Source organism: Saimiri boliviensis, chromosome 6, assembly GCF_048565385.1.
Source record: "Saimiri boliviensis isolate mSaiBol1 chromosome 6, mSaiBol1.pri, whole genome shotgun sequence".
NCBI lineage: Eukaryota > Metazoa > Chordata > Mammalia > Primates > Cebidae > Saimiri > Saimiri boliviensis.
In genome coordinates this window covers 36,160,682-36,180,308 of record NC_133454.1, presented here as the reverse complement: position 1 = coordinate 36,180,308, position 19,627 = coordinate 36,160,682, and the positions used below count along the sequence as shown (strand labels likewise).

The 19,627-nt window shown below is 35.7% G+C and overlaps 1 protein-coding gene across 3 annotated transcripts in view; it reads right to left on the bottom strand.

Moving 5' to 3' along the window:
* The window catches only part of CNTN5 (contactin 5), a 1,375,758-nt gene that overhangs the window by 131,710 nt on the left and 1,224,421 nt on the right, over nt 1-19,627 (bottom strand). For all 3 annotated transcript variants that reach the window (XM_074400462.1, XM_039471391.2, XM_074400463.1), the window contains one exon: nt 5,746-5,866. In XM_074400462.1, the coding sequence (XP_074256563.1) occupies nt 5,746-5,866 (121 nt within the window). The remainder of the gene's footprint in view (nt 1-5,745; nt 5,867-19,627) is intronic.

The window sequence follows — 19,627 nt, the reverse complement described above, 5'->3', positions numbered from 1 at the left end:
TAGCAAGCAACCATATGAAGAGTATAAGAGAAAAGAAACCAAACTGCTTTTCAGTGTCTAAAGAAAATTTTATAAGTGTCAATCACACTAGTTAATGGAGAGAAAGTCCAAGGAAAGTAAGTCATTGGTGTAGCTATTTATTAACCACCCAATAATAGCAGTAATAACGATCTCGTATTTATACAACAGTGCAGTATATTCCATTAAGAGATAGCATGAATCGAAGTAGCTTTTCTTTAAGAGGAAGGACATTTTATAGCTGCATTTTACAGTTTTCAAAAATATTAAAAAATAATTTTGTTAGCTGAATAAATTTTATTCTCTAAAATATTATTTGCAAATGTATTTACTATTAATATTAACTCAGATAAAAAATTAGACTGAAAACACTTGTCATTGTCTTTTTGTATCCAAATATGAGCATCTTAGCAAACTTTATAACCACTGGCTTTCTTTTTCACTAGAGACTCTTTTGAGTCCAAATTATTAGTCTACCATGTGAAGGCTTATGCAGTCTCCAAGCACAATAAGCTCTTACATATTAGATCAATGGTGAGAAAGAAAAACTATGCAAACTCTATGCTCCAAAGGTGTTTGTGTTGAGTATCTGTGCATTTTAAAGCTTGGAAACATTCAGAAATGGCCATATGTTAAAAATTAGACATTTACATCAATTTAGAATCTATATAGATCATAAGGAGTAATGCAGTGAGAGACGTGAAGACAGGGCATATTAATGCTGCTTTACCTTTCAAATAAACTAACAGTATATTAGAAATATGCTCAAGGTTTTCACTGAGCTTTATTTTCTCATTGCATTTAGGAAAGTGATAGTACTTGAATCTTTTCCAAGGGCATAGGCAGAAAACTCTCAAACTTTTCTCTCTTGCTAGTGAGAATCACTACAAATTAGTGCTGGAAGAGAATTTGAAGATACTTAATCAAAGCTTCCTAAATTAGTTTCTATCCAGGTAAAAACTGTTGTCTTCAGTTTACTTTCAACTTGTTGAAACAAACAAACCAACCAATAATACTTTACAGCTAGCTAAAAGGTAAGTTAGCTTTGATGTTGGCTGGAATTAAATTGTATAGTTCGGTAGCATTATCCACCTTATGATGATAGAGGCTTTGGTTGGAATTAAAATAGAAATTATAAATTAGTGGTTACTTCAACACAATGAACAACATCTTTTAAAACATGACTCATGGGGTAAAATAATGAAAGATATTTTGTGTGTGTAAAAACAGTAAACCACTGATGTAGGCTCTGATATTCTAATTTTATAGATGAAAAAACTTTACACTACTTTGTTGAGATTTGCCCCCTCTGTTTGCTAATGTGCTTTTATTTCTGTAGATGAATATATAATTAATTAGGTAAGGACGGCTAGCTTCCTGGGTGTGTGAGCTGTGCAGTTCAAGATCTGCGAACTTTCAAGTTCAGGGCCCTGTGCTTAGATTAATGCCTCTCCATCACTGTTTTGAAATTATTAATAATTTTGAACAAGGGATCCTGTGTTTTCACTTGGCACTGGTCTTCACAGCTTACATATCCATCCCCATAGTTCTGCTTATGTTTTATACTAGTCTCGCACTATTTCCTCTATGAGACAGAGAATGTACCCAGGGGAACTTCCGTGGTACATCCCACCCTAATTCCAAAGGTGCCTCACATTGGAGGACTAGTAGATGTAGAGCCGGCTGAGGGTTGAGACCTCAGCTTCCTCATCTGTGTACTCTGAGTGCTGACTTCAGTGCCTGACACAGAGCAGGTGCTGAATGAATAGGTGGGTGAACAGATGAATAGCAAAGTATAAGCAAATACCTACAGACTTATTTTATTGGCAAAACAGTCAAAATTTTAATGATTTTAGTTTTGCAGGGAGAAGTGGCTGAGTTGGGAGACAGTAAAGTTAGACATTCAAGGAAAAAATAATTATTGGAAATAATAAAAGGAACTGAATTGCCTGGACAGATAAAAAAAAAAAAGTTCAATTGAAAGGCAGGTTGAAATCTGTGTTAGGAATAAGAAGTGATAGGATCGGGTTCAAGGTGGATGGGTAAAAGCAGTTAGATGTCTCCCAATAAGTGACACCCTGAGCTGAATTTATTAGTTACAATTTCAATTATTAATCAATACACTTTGGATTCATCTCGTAAGTTGTAATTCAGGAAGTGAAAATTGTTGTGCAAGGTTGAGGAAAGGTTGTGTATTCCAAAGGACTCAGGAGATTATTGATTATTCTTTGACTATTCCCAGAGATTCCTGACCTACTGTTTTGCATTAAGAAGCAGTGTAATACCGATAGAGAAGTTGCATCAGAAAGTGAATTTTTATTACTTCTTCTACCTCTGGGCAGCATAGAAAGATCATGCTGTCATTCTTAGTTACCCTAGCTTAGCTAAACACACCTTATTCTTTAAACTGTTTTTAACCCTTATAATTACTTAGGAAAATATATTTCTAACATTAATTTCTGTAAAATAAAATAATGAAAAACTAGTATTTCTCCAGAGTCTTTATTTTATGTTTGATCACTTCTGATATTGTTTGAGAATATCAATTCCTTGTAATTTGTATATACTCCTCAGTGAGATTATCTCTTACATATCTACCTTCTTTTCCATAATAGCATGACGGAGTTCTACTCATCTTTAAAAAGGTTCCCTATAGCAGTGTTTACTCTTGCTTTCTCTATTGTTATAGCACACTTAAGTGACTAAAATTGTGCACAGATGTCCAGGTGTGGCTTTAATTTCCTTTTCTATTTCAGCAAAATAATTTTTTCTAACATATTCATTACTTCTATGATGGTTTTCCAGATTATACATGGTGCTGTGATCATGCTGCTTCAATGAATATTAAATTTGGGAGAGCAAGTGACTTTATGCCTTAGGTAATTATTTATGGAAAATGCAATCTTTGGAGAAAGGTGATCATGGTGGAATAGAGGTGAATAATAGCACTGACATTCACAAGTAAAACGAGGCGAAAGTGCAATCAAGCATTTGAGGAAAAGAGCCCTTAAAGCAGTGAATGGGGAGAGTATCAGAAAGCATTGCTACTCAGAAACACCCAGATTCTAAACAGGCATTGATGAGGCCATGTGGCTACACACTTGCTTTTCAATTTAGTGTTCTTGTGGGGCAAGGTTGAAGAATTGCAGGATTTGGTAAAATGCACAAAAGAATTTTATAGACTATCACCCATGAGATAAAAGACAATAAAAAAGTTGCTCCCATCCCTCAAAGATAATATACATTTTTTTCCCTCAAATTTCCACTGAAATAGAATCTTAAGAACATAATCCTTGCCACCCAAGCACATTCCTTGTGATGAAGACATTGAGCAAAGTGAACTGCTCAGCCAATCTACTTTTAGTATTCTACTAAAAGATGAATGGGGAAATTGTTTTTACTATTCCCATCTTTCTGGGACACACATTTGAATAATTATGCTTTAAGTATTCTGCTGCCAGAATGGCAGCCATCATCAGAAAAGCTCAATCTAGAATGCTCAGCGTTAGTCCTGAGGCGTATACTATTAGAATACCATGAGTTTACAGACTGACAAATGGAGGAGTTTGAGAAAGGAGACTGGCAGAGTACAACTATTTTGAATTTTATTTCACAAGCCAACATTAAAAACAGCAGTATTCAGACATCAAAGCTTGTTCGATTTACCAGGAGCTGTAAACTTACAAAAAAAAAAAAAAAAAAGGAGAGAGAGAACCAGAACTCTTAGTTCAGTGTTTAAATCTGTCTAAGACTCACTAGGCAGAAGAGGCAAGATATTTTTATTAATTTTAGAAGAGTAATGCAAATATATAATAGAAAAGTGGTGAGTTGATCAAACTCACTTCAAGTGAAAGCTTGAGCTGAATGTTACATGAATATTCAGGCAATAGCAACCTGTTTGAAATTGCTATTGGGTATAATCCCAAAATTTATGCAGTTTTTCATCTCCTAGGCATAAAGCCAAAGGGTAAAAGAGCAGAACATGAAAGCTGAACCTGAATTATATTCTAAACCCTGTTGAGTTTAATTTTACTTACAAAGCAAAATGTTAGTTTGCCACTTGAATTTGCCCCCTATAGTCCTGTAAAAATATCTTGTTTCTTATCAGTCTCTAAATTGTGATACTCATTTGGAAAGCTCCAATTTTAGAAGCCTCATTTTAAATTACTAGGCAAGTGCACACAATAAATATACATAATCTAAAACAGATCATAGCAAGAGGAGAAAGCAATTTTCTATGAATTTGAGTGTAGGGTTTGCATTTCCGTGAGCCTTGTAACTTCAGAAGGCACAAAGAGAAATTTTTAGCTAAATGGAATAGAATGTATTGAAAGGATGAATACTTTAAAAAGTTGGTGTTTTATAATAAGGTAACACAGATATACATTCTAGAAATAAATTTGAAAAAAGATCAAGTAGACTTCTGAAGAGAAACACACAAAAATGAACAAACTGCTGGTCACTCAGATGTCACACTTCTTTAAAAATAGCATTTTACTTGAACCAGTGATGGATGCACTACCAAAATCCATATGCCTTTGGTGATATATATAACTAAAACATGGTGATATATATAACTAAGAGATGATGAAGCTCACCTATGCCTTACGTTTACTGTTCAAGACTTTCATAATAATGAATTCTGAATATTTAAAGAGTCCAGCTGAATAAAAGACCAGTTAGTGTAAAATATAATTTCTTGCTATATATGAGAATGTTTTTATCTGTACAGACCGTACAAGGGGGTCTAAGCATGCAATACTTATACTTCTCAAAATATAATTGTAGAAGATGAAAAAGGAAGAGGCACTTGGTGGGATTCTGGTAATGTTCTAGTTTTTGCTTTGAATGGTAGTTATATGGTGTGTTCACTTTGTCATGATTCATTGAGTTATACATCTGTCTGCCTAAGATTGGTGAAAATGTAGAAATATTGTACTTCAAAAAAAAAGCTAAAAGAAAAGGAAAGAAGGAAGGAGGAAAGGAAAGGAGGGAAGAAAGAAGGAAGGAAAGGAAGAGAGAAGGAAGGAAAAAAAACAAAAGGGAGGAAGAAAATGCCTGCTATGAGCTCTATTTCCCATATTGTGGAATGCTGTGCTAAAGGAAATGGGTACTCAAATCATTTGCTTAAGAAGATGTAGCTTCCTAGGGTTGCAGAATTTGGTGTCCTGGTTCGTCATTGGAAACCACTTAACTGTCATTTTTGCACAGAGAAGTTGTGTGTTGACATTTTGAGACTTAAAAAAAAAAAATCATTGTCATTTCACTATTGCAAATGTCATCATCGTACACATGCAGTTTTTCTGTTTTTGGATGCCCAACTTAGAAGTAGTGAAAGGGGAAAAAAAAAATGCCTGGGATTGTCACTAGCTTTGCATTTGAAAAACACAAATACACACAAACAAATTTTATCTCTGTAGCCCAAGTGTTTTAGTAGCTCAACTTGTTTAGATTGTCTGCTTGGCATTCGTTTAAACATTTAGTGACCACTTACTACTAAAGGTGTTTTGTACTCTGAAGTCAGTTCTGTGGTTTTTACCTGTTACTAAGGAGCATTTTTTCCATGTAATTTTTTTCAAAGGCAAAAGGTTAAGCAAAAATAACATATATTGTAAAGTTGAAAGTAAAATGCACAGTACTGATGTGCTCAAAGTCCATGCATTTAAATTCCTTTGTATGATAATTTATGGTGATCATGTCTTCAGACTGCACTATTAGCATACTCACCCCTAACAAGAAGTTCTGCCTCATCTGACACACTGTCTGCTGTGGTCTGTACCCTGCAGCCATATCTCCCAGCATGCATCAGAAGGATGTTCCTGATCATTAAATCTGCAGAGGATGCTTGCTGAAAGAGGGATGAAGTGCCAGTTTAAAATGTTGCAAATCTGCCTAGTTCAAGGTGGTTTAAGGGGAAACTTTGCATATTCAGTAAAAGGGCCCATTTTTGGCCTTACAGTTTATCTAACAACAATTCAGAAATCATAATAAAGGGATTGAACATTTAATATTGCATATAATGATTTAGCAGCTAAGATATTTAAGAAATATTTAAATATGCACAAACTCATATCTTTAAAAGTATAGGAGAAATAATCAGTGAGCAAAACTGTTGCTTTGCTATTCAGAGACAGGTGTATTTTATGGCAAGAAACCCGAAAGGAATAGCAACTTGTGGGAAATGAATTATGAAAAGGTAGCAATCAAAATATTATCTCATGTGACTTTACTGATGCTTCTTTTCCTAAGAACACTGTAGGCAACAGGATGAGACAGTGCTCAGCTGAAAGATTGCTGGTCCCAAAGCCATGTGTCCTTCCTTAACAAAGATGTATTCCTCCCATAACTACTACCATCAGGGAGCAAGGTCAGCCTGAATAGTTGTTAATCAGTGTAGTTTCAAAACACAAAGGAAGCTCCAAATACCAGATTCTTGTTGGGGGCAAGATGATTAGAACATAGTTGAAGAAAAACTGCAGTTAGGGAGATCAGTGAGTACCAGGGAGGATATTTTTAGATATTTTAGTTCTTGGGATAGGTGATGTTCTTATATTTTCAAATGGGTGGTACAAACCTTCCATTAATTAATGTTGTCTTTAATTTACTGTATCAGGAAAGATAGATTTCTTTTATTGTGATCATGTAAGGATCTGGTTGATATTTACAGTAACTGAGGAGGTTTTTATTTTTTTGGGGTAGTGACATAGCAAAACTCCAATATTTCCTTCAGGTTCCATTTTGTGATCAAACAACGATTGGCATAAGATCAGATGCATGCTGCTTGAAATGGCATCATCAAAGAACTCAAAATTTTTCTCTAACAATAATTGAGCACATGAAATAATAGGTAATGAAAGTCATAGAGAGGCATCACAGATTACAGACCTTTAAAAAGTGATGTGTTTGTTCTTAGTAGGCAGTATCATATTTATTTAAGAATTTAGTTGTCTTTATTTTGAGATAGACCAATGGGTTTTATAAAAATCATGTAAACAAGACTAATTTCCAGATACCTTTTGAATTATCTTTTTTCTTAGCATTCATTGTGAACTTTTTGCTCAAATTGTATATATTTATTTCAATGAATTACTATACTATATACTACGCTTTAGATCATTTATTTCTGGTATTTAATTTCTGTTTTGTTTTGCTTTTTGCCTTCCTGTTAGTCTTATTATCTAAGCTTCTGAGGGTAATGAAGTTTTCTCTCATGAAATAATTGTTAAGACATGGTCTGGTTTAGTCATTTACAAGGAAATGCTTCAAAGTGAGAATGCATTAACATGTCATAAGAATTATTTCAAGGAATGTGATATTTGTCTAGTAAATGTCCTACACTGCTGATATCTTTTGGATAAATTGCTACTTTTAAATCCTAACTGAATTCATTTTCTCATCTTCACTAGACTAAGTGCTTACTTCTCTCAAATCAGAAAAAGCAACTTTAAAACCTTTGATTTTTTAAATGGGGAAATAAAAGCAAACTGTAAACCATTAATAAACCATAATTTAGTTTCAAATCAATATAATTTAATACTGTATGAATGAGCTTCTTCATATTTGCCACTAAGGGTGAGATAAGCCCACTTGAGCTTCTTTCTCTCTGGACTTCTTAGGTTTTTAATGGGGTACTCAATTCAATTTTGGAATCATTGTGTACCCCATTGGCCCAGAACAGGTCCTATGCCTAAAAGCAAATCTAAAGTGAGGCCCCAGAAAATCAGGGAGGATTGGGTTTTTTTCCCTAGAAACAGCACTATCTAAAAAGAGTATCTTTCGTTGTTGGTATTATTTGTTGTATTTTTTTTTTATTTGCTTGCTTGTTTTTCTTAATGCCACAAACCGTACTGTTGGCAGTTTTAACACCGGAAAAGTACTGATTATAGGTGATTTTTCAGGCTCACATTAAAAAAAAAAATTATTTCATAAACTCACATTCCTGTCATTAATAATTGATAGTCTCATTTTCCAGGTTTTTATCTTCCCACATAATTTATTTCTTTATGTCCTGGACAAAATTCCTCAAACCTTTTTCTTTCCATGGAATTGCAGTGAAAAATAAGTTTAATGGGATGAAGAAGAGATTTCATTAAAATCCCATAAAGGTCCAAGGAATTCAGGAGAGTGAGGTATAGATTATCTTTTGTATGTTGTCCTTTACGTGGTTCCTGCAATTAATAGTGTGCAATGCTCTATAAACTGGCCAAAGCCCCATCACCATCTATCAGAAACGAAAAATCTACAGCCTGTGGCCTATCTGTCAATATCAAGACCATCCGAGGAGTTAAAATCATCTCATTTTAGGTCCAATTCTTCTCTTTTAGATTGTATCTGTGTCATATTTTTAACATCCTAAACAGGAAAGATTAAAAGTTAAAATGAATGGATTGTGAACACTAAACCTAAATTACCCTTTCAGTAGATTTACTGATCTTTCAAGAGAAGTAATGAGAGGAATTCATGTGGGAGCCCATTATACTAAATCTCAGCCCACAGTATGCAGTTCCTGAGAGAGAACTTCTACAATTTAGTGCACTTTTAATGAAATGGTTACTTAAAGCAGATGCTTGCTTTCTTAAACTTAAACCTCATTTTCACTTTTTGTCTCTTAGGAATTACTCTCTTTTTTCTTGCTTTCTTTGACACTTGCTTTATTATTATTATTTTTTTTCCTGCTTTCGTTGACTTTTTAAACAAATCAGGCTACTTGTTGCTTCAAATGAATTTTGCTGTAACCAGTGCTTAACACAATGCTCCAAACCTTGCAGAGTACCTGCCACGTAGTGGGAGCTTGCTAAATATTTGTTGAATGAATAAATAAATGAAGGATTTTTTTTAAAAAACAGGATGTATGTTCACTCTCTATGAGAGCAGTAACATGGCTATGTCATTTTCATATCTTGGTCACATAGTTTCATTAGAGCAACTGCTGGATTACTGTGACATTTATTAATGACTGACATGAAACAGGAAAATGCTGTCTTTCCACCCAAGTCCAATACTTTTTTAGCTCTCACTTTGACTAAGTGTCCTACTCATCCAACATAAGACTGCCAGTTATATTCCTAGACAAGGAAAGCTCATTTAGCATTATTGTTCAGAGTGTCTGCTGGCTCTTGTTGCCTTGAGGATAAAGTTCAACCTTCTTATTTTGACTTAGAGAGCTCTTTAGAACATGATTCTACCTCCTGCAACTTGACTCTGCTGTTCTGCAACACCAGCCTCACATCTACCCATACATAAGCATACTTCCCAGAGCCTGTTTTCATAGATTTTCTGTTCTGCTGCAGGTGCGCCTCCTTTTTTCTTTTCCTGGAAGTATTCTTTTAGACACAGCTCAGATAGCATCTCCTTGGTAAGGTTTTTCTGGACTCTCTCTCCCTAGGCTTTCTTAGCTTTGCCTCTGTTGATGCTCCACTGTCACTTTGCTCATGTCTCTGAACTGGCACTGGCCATTCATGGATGTCTCTCCCAAGGTCCACTATGGGCATTCCCAGAGCCGAGTTAGCACTAGTGGAGCCAACGATCATTAAGCAAGCTAATGAATGCATGGAGGCTTGCTGCTTTTCTTGTGTGTGGCTGCCAATACCCTTGGCCCTCCTGCCCCTTTTCCTCTCTAGTCAGATGGAAAGGAAAATAGGAAAAGACTATGGAGGAAGACAGTGGAAAAAACCACCTAAAGAGTATATATAGGTTCCAGAATGACAGAATCGTGTGAATATCTGCTCTACCACTTATTAGAGTAATGGGAAAATTACTCTATTGCTCAGAGCTTCTCTCAGAGTTTCAATGTGATAACGTGAGTAAAGCCCATAGCAGTGTGTCTGGCATACAGTAAGTGTCTGATAAAATTTATCTGTTGAAGGGCACTATAATTGCACTCTTAGCCAAGAGGAATAGTTCTTTAATTGGTATTCACTCCCTTACCAAACTGGATATCAATATTTTCCATAGCTAGAGTAAGCTTTTGATAAGTACTTAGCTTTATTTTAGATAAAAATATTCCTCACATCCCTTCTTGCTTATAGTATACTAGAAAAGCATTAAACTCAGAAGAAGAAGAACTGCATTCCAGCCTTGGTTTAGCAACTTGCTGGCCCTGCTGGTTAAGTCATCTTATTGGGATAATAACACCTTCACTGTCTCTCTCATCAGATTGTATTGAGGGGAATTAAAGGAAACCAAGTACATACATGAACTATTAGGAAATGCTTCAAAAGTGTAAATACTCTTAAAGCATTTTTTTTCCCCAAAGGTTATAGCATATTGCTGTAAGCAGAGTAAGCAGCTGAGAATGTATTGGGAAGAAACCAGCCGATCAACAAGGTAACTTAATGTGGTGTTCTTTTAAATAGTGAACTTTTGCTGAATGATCTAGTCAGAAGGCTGCTGGGTATGGCAATTTCTTTTCCCTCATTTAGGGTTTATTTAACTTTCTGAAGGGGCTCATCACAAGGCATCTCTAGCATGCCTAGCCCCCAATAACACTATCCATCAACCATTCTTCTTGGTGAGGCAAAGTAATATGGCCTATCAAATCTATGAGATGTAGCTTTCTAAATCTTACCTAGCATAAAAAACTGGGTATCAGCCATGAGATACAGATTTTTAGATAAGTTTAATGTTGTTGACATAAAACCTTAGAGAGCTAAAAGATTTTTCTGCTGGGCACGGTGGCTCACGCCTGTATTCCCAGCACTTGGGGAGGCTGAGGCGGGTGAATCATGAGGTCAAGAGATCGAGACCATCCTGGCCAACATGGTGAAACCCTGTCTCTACTAAAAATACAAAAATTAGCTGGGCATGGTGGTACACGCCTGTACTACCAGCTACTCGGGAGGCTGAGGCAGGAGAAGTGCTTGAACCTGAGAGGCGGAGGCTGCAGTGAACCGAGATTGCACCACTGCACTCCAGCCTGGTGTCTGGCGACTAAGCAAGACTCCGTCTCAAAAAAAAAAAAAAAAAAAAAAAAAAAAAAAGATTTTCCTAGTAACAGTATTTATTTTTCCAGGAGGATCATTTGTTTAAGTACCCTCCTATGATAAGAACATAAAATACATAGACATCCTTTTTCTATTTGTTTTTTCTTTACTAGTCATAGAATAGGGTTTAAATATAATATGAGTTTTAATATTGTTTTAAGAAAATAGCTGATATTTAACTTGCATAGTTAAATAATTGAACATGTTATCAGAAGTAAAATTATTAATCACTACTAGTGAAGAAAATAGTCAAAATACTATTTGACAAAACATTTACATCTATTATGGTGATGTATTGAACATAACCAACAACGCATTGAAGACTCAAAATGGGTAAATAATACTCTAACATCAAAAGACTGGGATCTTGATATGTAATTTTCAATTCATGTTCTAATAATTTAAGTATTGAGAAAAATGCAGAAACAGTTCTACTTGGTGACATAGATTAAAGAGGAGAAACAATTGTCTTTTCCCTAGCAGCAAGGTAAATTGGGAAGTTCCTTATCCGAGATTAACACGAGTCAGTCATACAGAAGGGCTGGTAGCATTTCTGTATTAATCTAGGGCTTCTAAAGTAAAGAGAGGGCTGAGACAGATAAGATCACATAATTTATCAATCTCATGCTTCCCTGGGCTGACTTGTAGCTCCATTTAGTCTGTTGGCAGAAGTTTGTGTTCCCTGCCTATGAGACTGTTTGACTCATCTCCCTTTATTGTTTATTCAGTATATTATTAATTACAAAAGGCATTCATTTCTGCTGTGCTAAGATTTGCAGACACAGGCATAGAATCTGCACTCAGGGGGTTTCCTGTCTAATCCAGCTTCGACGGAAGAAACATTGATAGAGAGTGTGGATCAGCTTTCCTCATACTTGCATCTGAACTTTGAAGAGACATGGGGAGAGATGGATCTATAATTTCATAGCGCAATACTCAGGCTGAGTCCAGAGAAAAAGATTTTCTCTTTTTGTGTGCCTTATATAGTTTTAGCAATCATTGTATGAGCACTGACTCCTACATTTAGATTTTTAAAATAGGTCCTTTGTGATCACTTCTCTGACCTTCATGCTCATCTATCTGCTATGCCATTGCTAAGTTAATCCTTTAAAAGTGATTTTATTTACCATCTCAAAAATTGTCACTGGCTCCCTGTTGCCTATAAGATGATCCACCTTCTTAATCTTGCATATGAAGCTAGACTCAACCTAATCATATCTCTCACTATGGTGGAAAATACAGTCTCTAAACTTTGACCTTCAAGTAGTTCCACAGTGATCCGCCAAAATCTACAAATTATATCTCACATGCTAAGACCTTGTCCAAGTCTTATCTAAGGCTTCAAGTCTTATCTAAGACCTTGTGCAAGTCTTATCCAAAGGTTTCACAGACTACCAGGACTGGCTACATAATTTGTGGGGCCCTGTGCATAAGAAAATGCAAGTTCCTTTGTTTAAAAAAAAATGTAGACTTCAAAATGGTAACAGCCAAGCACTACACCAAGCATGAGACCCTTCTCAGTATGGAGCCCAGTGGGTTACATGCCCATGAGGTTGGTCCTACTGACCCCTCCAATTCACATTGATATAACCTGTCATCTTCTGAAACATTAGCACATTTTAGGGAACATTGGTCTCTGAGACAAGTATCGAGGAGCTGGCACGCATCTCTTTGCAAATTGTAAAACACCGATCCTTTCCCACTTTAACGTTTATACCTTCTCTTTTATTGACTTGAAGTCTTTTTCTCAGTGCATGCTGGTACGTAAATAAAGAAAGAGAATACATCTTCTTAAGGCTTGTGTTAGAAACTACAGTGATATACGTTGCATTTTATACTCAGTGTTTGGTGTAAACCTATCCAGACGTTGGCATATTTATGTGTTATTCTCTACAAACATTCTTTCTACTTTTTTCTTGCACCTCCAATGGAAAAACAAAGCTCACTGATGCATATCATTAGATTCAACCTGTTCACTTTATGCTGGTTTGTTAATGACAAAGGAAAGAGGACACTATCTCAGTTAAAAGAATGGAGGTCGGTGCACTCCTCTAAACTTCACAGTCCTGGAGCTAGAAGGGACCTTGTGGGGACTCTCAACCTCACTTTTAAATTGGCAATTTTGTAAGTGCAATGGAAAACCAGTTTAAGAGAATTCCAGTCAGGTGTAGTATTTAAACTCACATCATTAAAGTTACAAGAAATTCCTCTCTAGTGTTTGTATGATGGATCAACTTTCTCTTGGAAATTCCTAAGTAATGACATCTTCTAAGCTGAATAACACCTGGTCCATAGGTTGGCTCAGTGAGGCAATGCTGGTAGGTAAGAAGATTTCAGCAGTCGTGAGAGACAATACACATTTTTGCTTGCAGTGAATTATCCCATTGTCTAGTAATAGAATAATCTCACTATCTTTCACTAAGTCTATGCTCCATAAAATACCTCTCACTGAAGTTACATAAAGGTGACAGAACTAGTCAGAAAATTTTGTTCATTTATGCGTTAGCTTGTGCTTTATAAATAGCTAGTAATGATATGACCAGCAGGAAAGGTCTAGAATTATAACATTCTACAGTAGCTACACATTTTGTACTATGGATGCTTATAGCACATGCACAGTTATGTAGTTATTTAACAAGAACTTGGTAGAATATCATTTTGTCTAGACAGAAAATCATAAATATGTGACACCTTTGAAACTATGCCTTTCTTTTTCATAGCAAGTATGGCTGGCTGTGACCCACCCAAGAGATTCTTCTTAACATAGTGAGTGGTATAAAAGAAAAGATAAATTATGGTTTTAAGAAACTCACAACACAGTGTTAGAGGTAACAACCAACTGCAAAGTGATGTGTTTTGTTAAAATAGGTAATAGTACAAAAAGACATTGCAGAAAAAACAGGAAAAAAAAAAGAATTTAATGTGGAAAGATAAATCAATTATGTAGCCTAACCAATTTCTATAGTAGTTGAGAAAACTGGAGGCTGAAGGTCTAGGTAAGTTGTCAATTGGCAAGTTAAGTGTGAAGGCAGGAGAAAAGCTCTGGGCATCTGATTTTTTACCGAGTGTTCTTTCCATTCTTCTGTGCCCTCGAGGGAACCACTCCTTGTTCTGCTCGAACTTGAAGGTAATTTCATTCACTAGTACTAGTTAAATCAAATTTGGCAAGTATACTAATACAAATGGCCTCATTGAGTAGTAATGAAATTAGTTATTTAAATGAACCATAGGATTATTTGGGAAGCTCATGCTTTTATGACAGCTTTTCATCAACCGCATCTAGACATAAAATACTGCATATCCCTATGAAGTGTCAGTATCACCTTTCTGATAACACCCAAGACCCACTGAGCACATTTGCTCATGCCATCATTTACTTTTATTGTGATATTTATCTAGTATCAAGAAAATTTTCAATATGTGACCCACAACTGACAGATCCTCATTTAGTCATGTGCAATTTATAATAACATAGCTTTAGTGGAAAAAGAGTTGGCCAAATTTTATTTCGTAACCAAAGTGCATAATTTAGATGAACTAATATTTTACTGATATATTAGTTTTTTGATTCTAATTTAGAGATTGTCTTGTCATATTTTTAATTTATCTTTTAAGGTTAAAATTATTTTGTTACACTGGCTTCCAGGATAAATTACAATTTATTTTCCTTCCACTTTTACATTGCAGAATAGTCAGTGTCTTCACACAAATCTTGTCTCATCCTGGCTGTGTGGAAGAATACTCAGATACTTGCCTGTAGGTTTTCTAACTCCTCCTTGAAATCAGTAGAGGCCAACCAGGGAGAATATGAGTAGCTCTATTTCAATCATTAGTTAAAATTAGTATTGACCTGGTATTATCAAAAATCCAAAGTCTTGGAATTGTAGTAGACCACTGTGTGTTTCACTGATTTTTATATGGAACTCTGAGAATTAGCCTGGAATGAGGCCAGTTTGTTTGTGTGCCTCCTTTGTGGTTTGGTCTCATAGATACAAGCAATTTCTTTTTTATCTTAGATCTCTGGCCTCATAGGAGAGGGAGGCTGATGCTAAGTCCCATAAAACGAGAAGACCTCTACCTGTTTTTTATACTTCCATCTGTTTCCTCCTCTAATTGATTAATGACCCTATTTGCATATCATTTTGCCTATTATTCCTCCCAGGGCATTGATTCTGCCCCTGCCCTGTAATCCACAACCTCTCTCTAGAGTACAATAGATGCCAATAATTGGAATGGACTGTCAATGCTCCTTGTAAATTACATTTAATATCCCCAACTTCTTTTCATTTCTGCTTGCTGATACTTATTCTTTCTTATTACTTATTCTTTCCCCTTTCCAGTATGGTGACTAAGCATTGCACTATGGAGTATTTAAAATTTATCTCAAGAGCCAATGGTGAGATGTACTCTATTTTATTATAGCTGAACATGACATTATTGTATAATGAATCATTCACAATCTGTTTTACACTGCATTAGTTGCTGTGTTTCATGGTAACACTACTTGTATGCAGGGTTGTACACAGAATCTGTTAGGCCTAGGATTTAACTACTTGTCCATTGAGGTAGACTTAGAATGTCCACATATATTTTGCCATTTGACTTACTGGGAAGTGTACTCTCATTTCCTACTCCTCGAATCCGGACTGGCCTTTGTAACTTTTTCTGCCAATGTTACGTGGCCAAAGTGAGGTACTGAAAATCCTGTGGCTAGACCATAAAAAGACTTGAAATTTCTTCCTAAGCCCGTTGGGACATTTATTCTGGGGAATGTAAGAAAAACTGTACTACACCGAGGCTGTCATGATGTGAAAAAGGCCACATTGGCTAGGTTAGAGATTGCATAGATAAAGAGAGAAGGCCAGACATTTCCAGTTACTTTAACCATTCTAGTCTAGCTACACTTGTGAGTAACAAAAATCACATTGAGGATTCTAGGCCTGGCAGACGCATTAGGGAGAAGATCTGGGAAATCTATCCAATATTCAGAACTGAGGCTCCCGGCATATAGCGCCATTGACCCATCCCAGCCATCTGGCTCTAGCCATTTGGCTACCATAGCTGAAGACTCAGCAACTGTGAAGCAGATTCAAGCCATCCTTGCTGTTATCTGCCTGACTTACTCACTCACAAAATGGTAAGCAGGGTAAAATGGTTGTAGTTTGATACCACTAAGTTTTGGAGTACTCGTACAGCAGAGAATAACCATAAAATAACGTGGTACCTAGAGGTGGGGTACTGCTGTTAACTAAAGCCAAAACGCTTACATTGGCTTTGGAGTTAGGTGTGCAAAGGTTGGAAGGGTCATCGTGATGCTACTAGTGAAAGCTGGAAGGGTCTCTAGGAGACTCTTGTTCAGAGAATGAAGGACAATGAGGACATTGGTATTCGTGGTTGAAGAAAAAGTGACCTTCCATGTAGTGTTGAAAAGTTTGGCAATATTGTCACCTGAGGCCATGTGGCAACATATTAGTTATCATGAATGAACTTTGGCTTTGTATAATGAGATTTTCAGGAACAAGACTGATGGTGCCAACTGGTTTATTTTAACTGTGGATTTAGGGACGTGTCATAAAAAGAGAATTACTCATTGCTCACGCAGAAATGTAACCGTGAAAAGAAGGCCTAGCGTGACTAGCTCCATTTTGCTCCTAATGCCTCTACCCTGCAGGATATATTGTAGGTTAACCGCTTTGGCTTATATCTGCATGTAGGGCAAGCTTCCTTTGAGAGGAATTTAGTTCATAGTTTATCTTTAAAGGAAAGATGATAACAATCTCTTCCCAAAACTAATCCCTGAGAAATATAGAGGGTGTACACAAAAGTAATACGTTACGCTATTTATGGGAGCATTGTGACCTGAAAGACAAAGAAGATTCACAACCACTACCTCCCAGCTCCACCCCCACGACCTGGGACCCTCACTGACACCCAGGTGTCTGTGATCATGGCCCACCTCTTTATCTCAATCCCTTCCCTTTTCCCCTTCCTTTAACATAAAAGCAGCCTAAAATTCTAATAACTTAAGATGGTTCTTTAGGACACGATTCTGCCGTATTTTTGGTCTGTTGGCTCTCTGAGTAAAGTTGCCTTCCTTGTCCCAACACCTCGTTGCTCAACTTACTGGCTGTTGTATGGCAAGTGATGTGAGCTTTGACTAGGTTACAGAATACAGAAGAACCATAAAGGAGCCAGGCCCCACTAGATTTAAAAACAGAATTTATTCCCTTTTCCAGTCTCCCTGAGTAGCAATGAACTAGCAAAGTAAAGAATGCCCTTGACAAACATCAAATCCAGGGAGCTACAAAATAAACGGTGTCATCCAGGTAAAGATCTCCTGTGTGTGGTATGAACCTTTGTTTATATACTTCAGAGTCTCAAAGGCAGCTTCCCACAGCATCCTGCCCAAGATAGGAAAAGACACAAAGAAACTGTTGGTGAAGGCTGAGAAAATGGTGAGGAGATTCTAAGTGGAGGCTGGAGAAAAGGAAACTTGAGTTATGAATTGGCAGAAAAATTAGTAGAACTCTGCCGGTGGTAATGTGAAAGACGGAAAGTGTTCCTAACAAACTGATGGATTTGATTAAGGAAATTTACAGGCAGAGCACTGAAAGTATTTACTACCAATTGGCTTTTATTTCTCTATGATAAATGATGAAAGGACTGACATAAGCTAAAAAGGATCTTCGTTTTCAGGAAGAATTTACATAAATTGTGTTCAACCCAGAACTTGCTGGGCTAAAAAATAAAATTTTTCATTTCATCTTCTTGAGCCACACGAACACTGAAAGAAAGAAGAAGCCTCAGTATCCACTAGGCAAGTATGAAAGTATTCTTAATTTTATTTGTATTTTGTAGATATCAACCATGTTCGCACTTTATTCTCATAAATAAAGATGATATTTAGCTCACTGCTATACCTAGTGCCTAGAACTGTGTCTGGTACATAGAAGTTTGCTATGGAAATATACAGTTTGCTATGGAATAAGCATATTGACAGTCATTTTAAAAGAAAAGAACAAACAAAAATGGCAGAGGAACTTTTATACCTGACATTTTTTTTTTTACAAAATGTATTATTACTAATGAAATAATTAATTTGATATCAGCATTTCTAAAGAGTATTTTCCAGTAAGTTAATATTTGGGTCTTTCAAATTTTTCCTCAGAATTCAAGTTTATGAGATACATATTTGTCCTCTTTTTTGGCAATACTAGTAAATACTTTAATAAGCATAGTCTTTAACAAGTGGCTATATTATTTCAGCTGTGTGCTTTATGAACAAATACTGAGTATCTTTTTGCCAAGTTTACTTTCAAAGTTCCTAATGCTTAGAAACAAGTTTATGAATGAAAAAATACCGTATCGTAAAAGAAGAAAGTGTGGATCACAGCATCTGCTTTAACACTGTTTCACAATCAGGAAGATTCTCATCAACTTCAAAAATACTTAGAATTGATAGACATTGAAGCGCATCTGTGTCAGAAAAAGCTAACTATTCAAAGCAATGCTTACATTGTAGACTACAACCACAATCCTCCAATGAACATTCAAATAGAAGAAGAATAGTTCAGTTTAAAAAAAAAAAAAAGTCAATTTGAATAAATGTGTCAATCAAACCAACTATGAAAAGTTCAAGGTCAAGGACACTCAGTCAAATTTAGCTGACATTTTGAAAGTGTGTCAAGACGCAGCCACAGAAAACTCATTTTAAATAACAAGTCTTAGCTAGGCATTGAATTTTATGAAAGAGGATTCCTCACTTATTGAATGTGTGGAAATGAAAGTTTATTCAGATTGTTATTGAAAAATCATCAATGAGACCATATTCTACTAGTTCTCATTGTTTTCTAACTGTAGAATACAGCTTCCACTATTATGAGAGACCCTGTAGATCACTCTCTTTCAGCTAGAAGCAATATGTAAATACTGGCAACTGAAGTCATTGACATGTGCATTTTGATTTATATTTAAAAGAATTTTTAAAGTTGTACACATTTGAATTATTGCACCACCAGTTTTCATATATACCTACATATTTGATCCAAAATTTCAGATTGATAGGGCTTGAATGTTTCATTGTATGTGAAGTTTGGAGGGAACTAGTTATACACAATAAAGGATGCTGATCTCTTATGCAGAGACAATGACTTTTTTTCATTCTATAAGCTTACTATTGCTTTTAGAGGAAATCTTTAACTTTACGGGAATCTTTTATTATTTAGTAAGGTACTACATAGACAATGTTTTTTTTTTTTTTTTTTTTTTTTTTTTTTTTTTTAATGCCGTGGGGAATAATTCTGACTTGAATTTGTTTCAGTTTGAAATTCCTGCCACATTGAGAAATTGCCCATACTAAGGGCACAATGAGACTGAAACATCTTCCAAGAATTAAGGAGGTTTGCAATATTTATCAGAGAAAAATATGAATTTAGAGCTTTTGGTAATCCCTCCTAAAACATGGTTGGTGTTCACTAAAAATTTTTTAAATCATCTTAGGATTTCATATTATTGGATATTATATCTGGAGAGTTGCTTAGATTTTACTTTTTGAATATAAATGAAAAAAATTATAGAAATTTAGAACTAGATAAAGCCATTAGGAATCATGTATTCTAGCCTTTTCA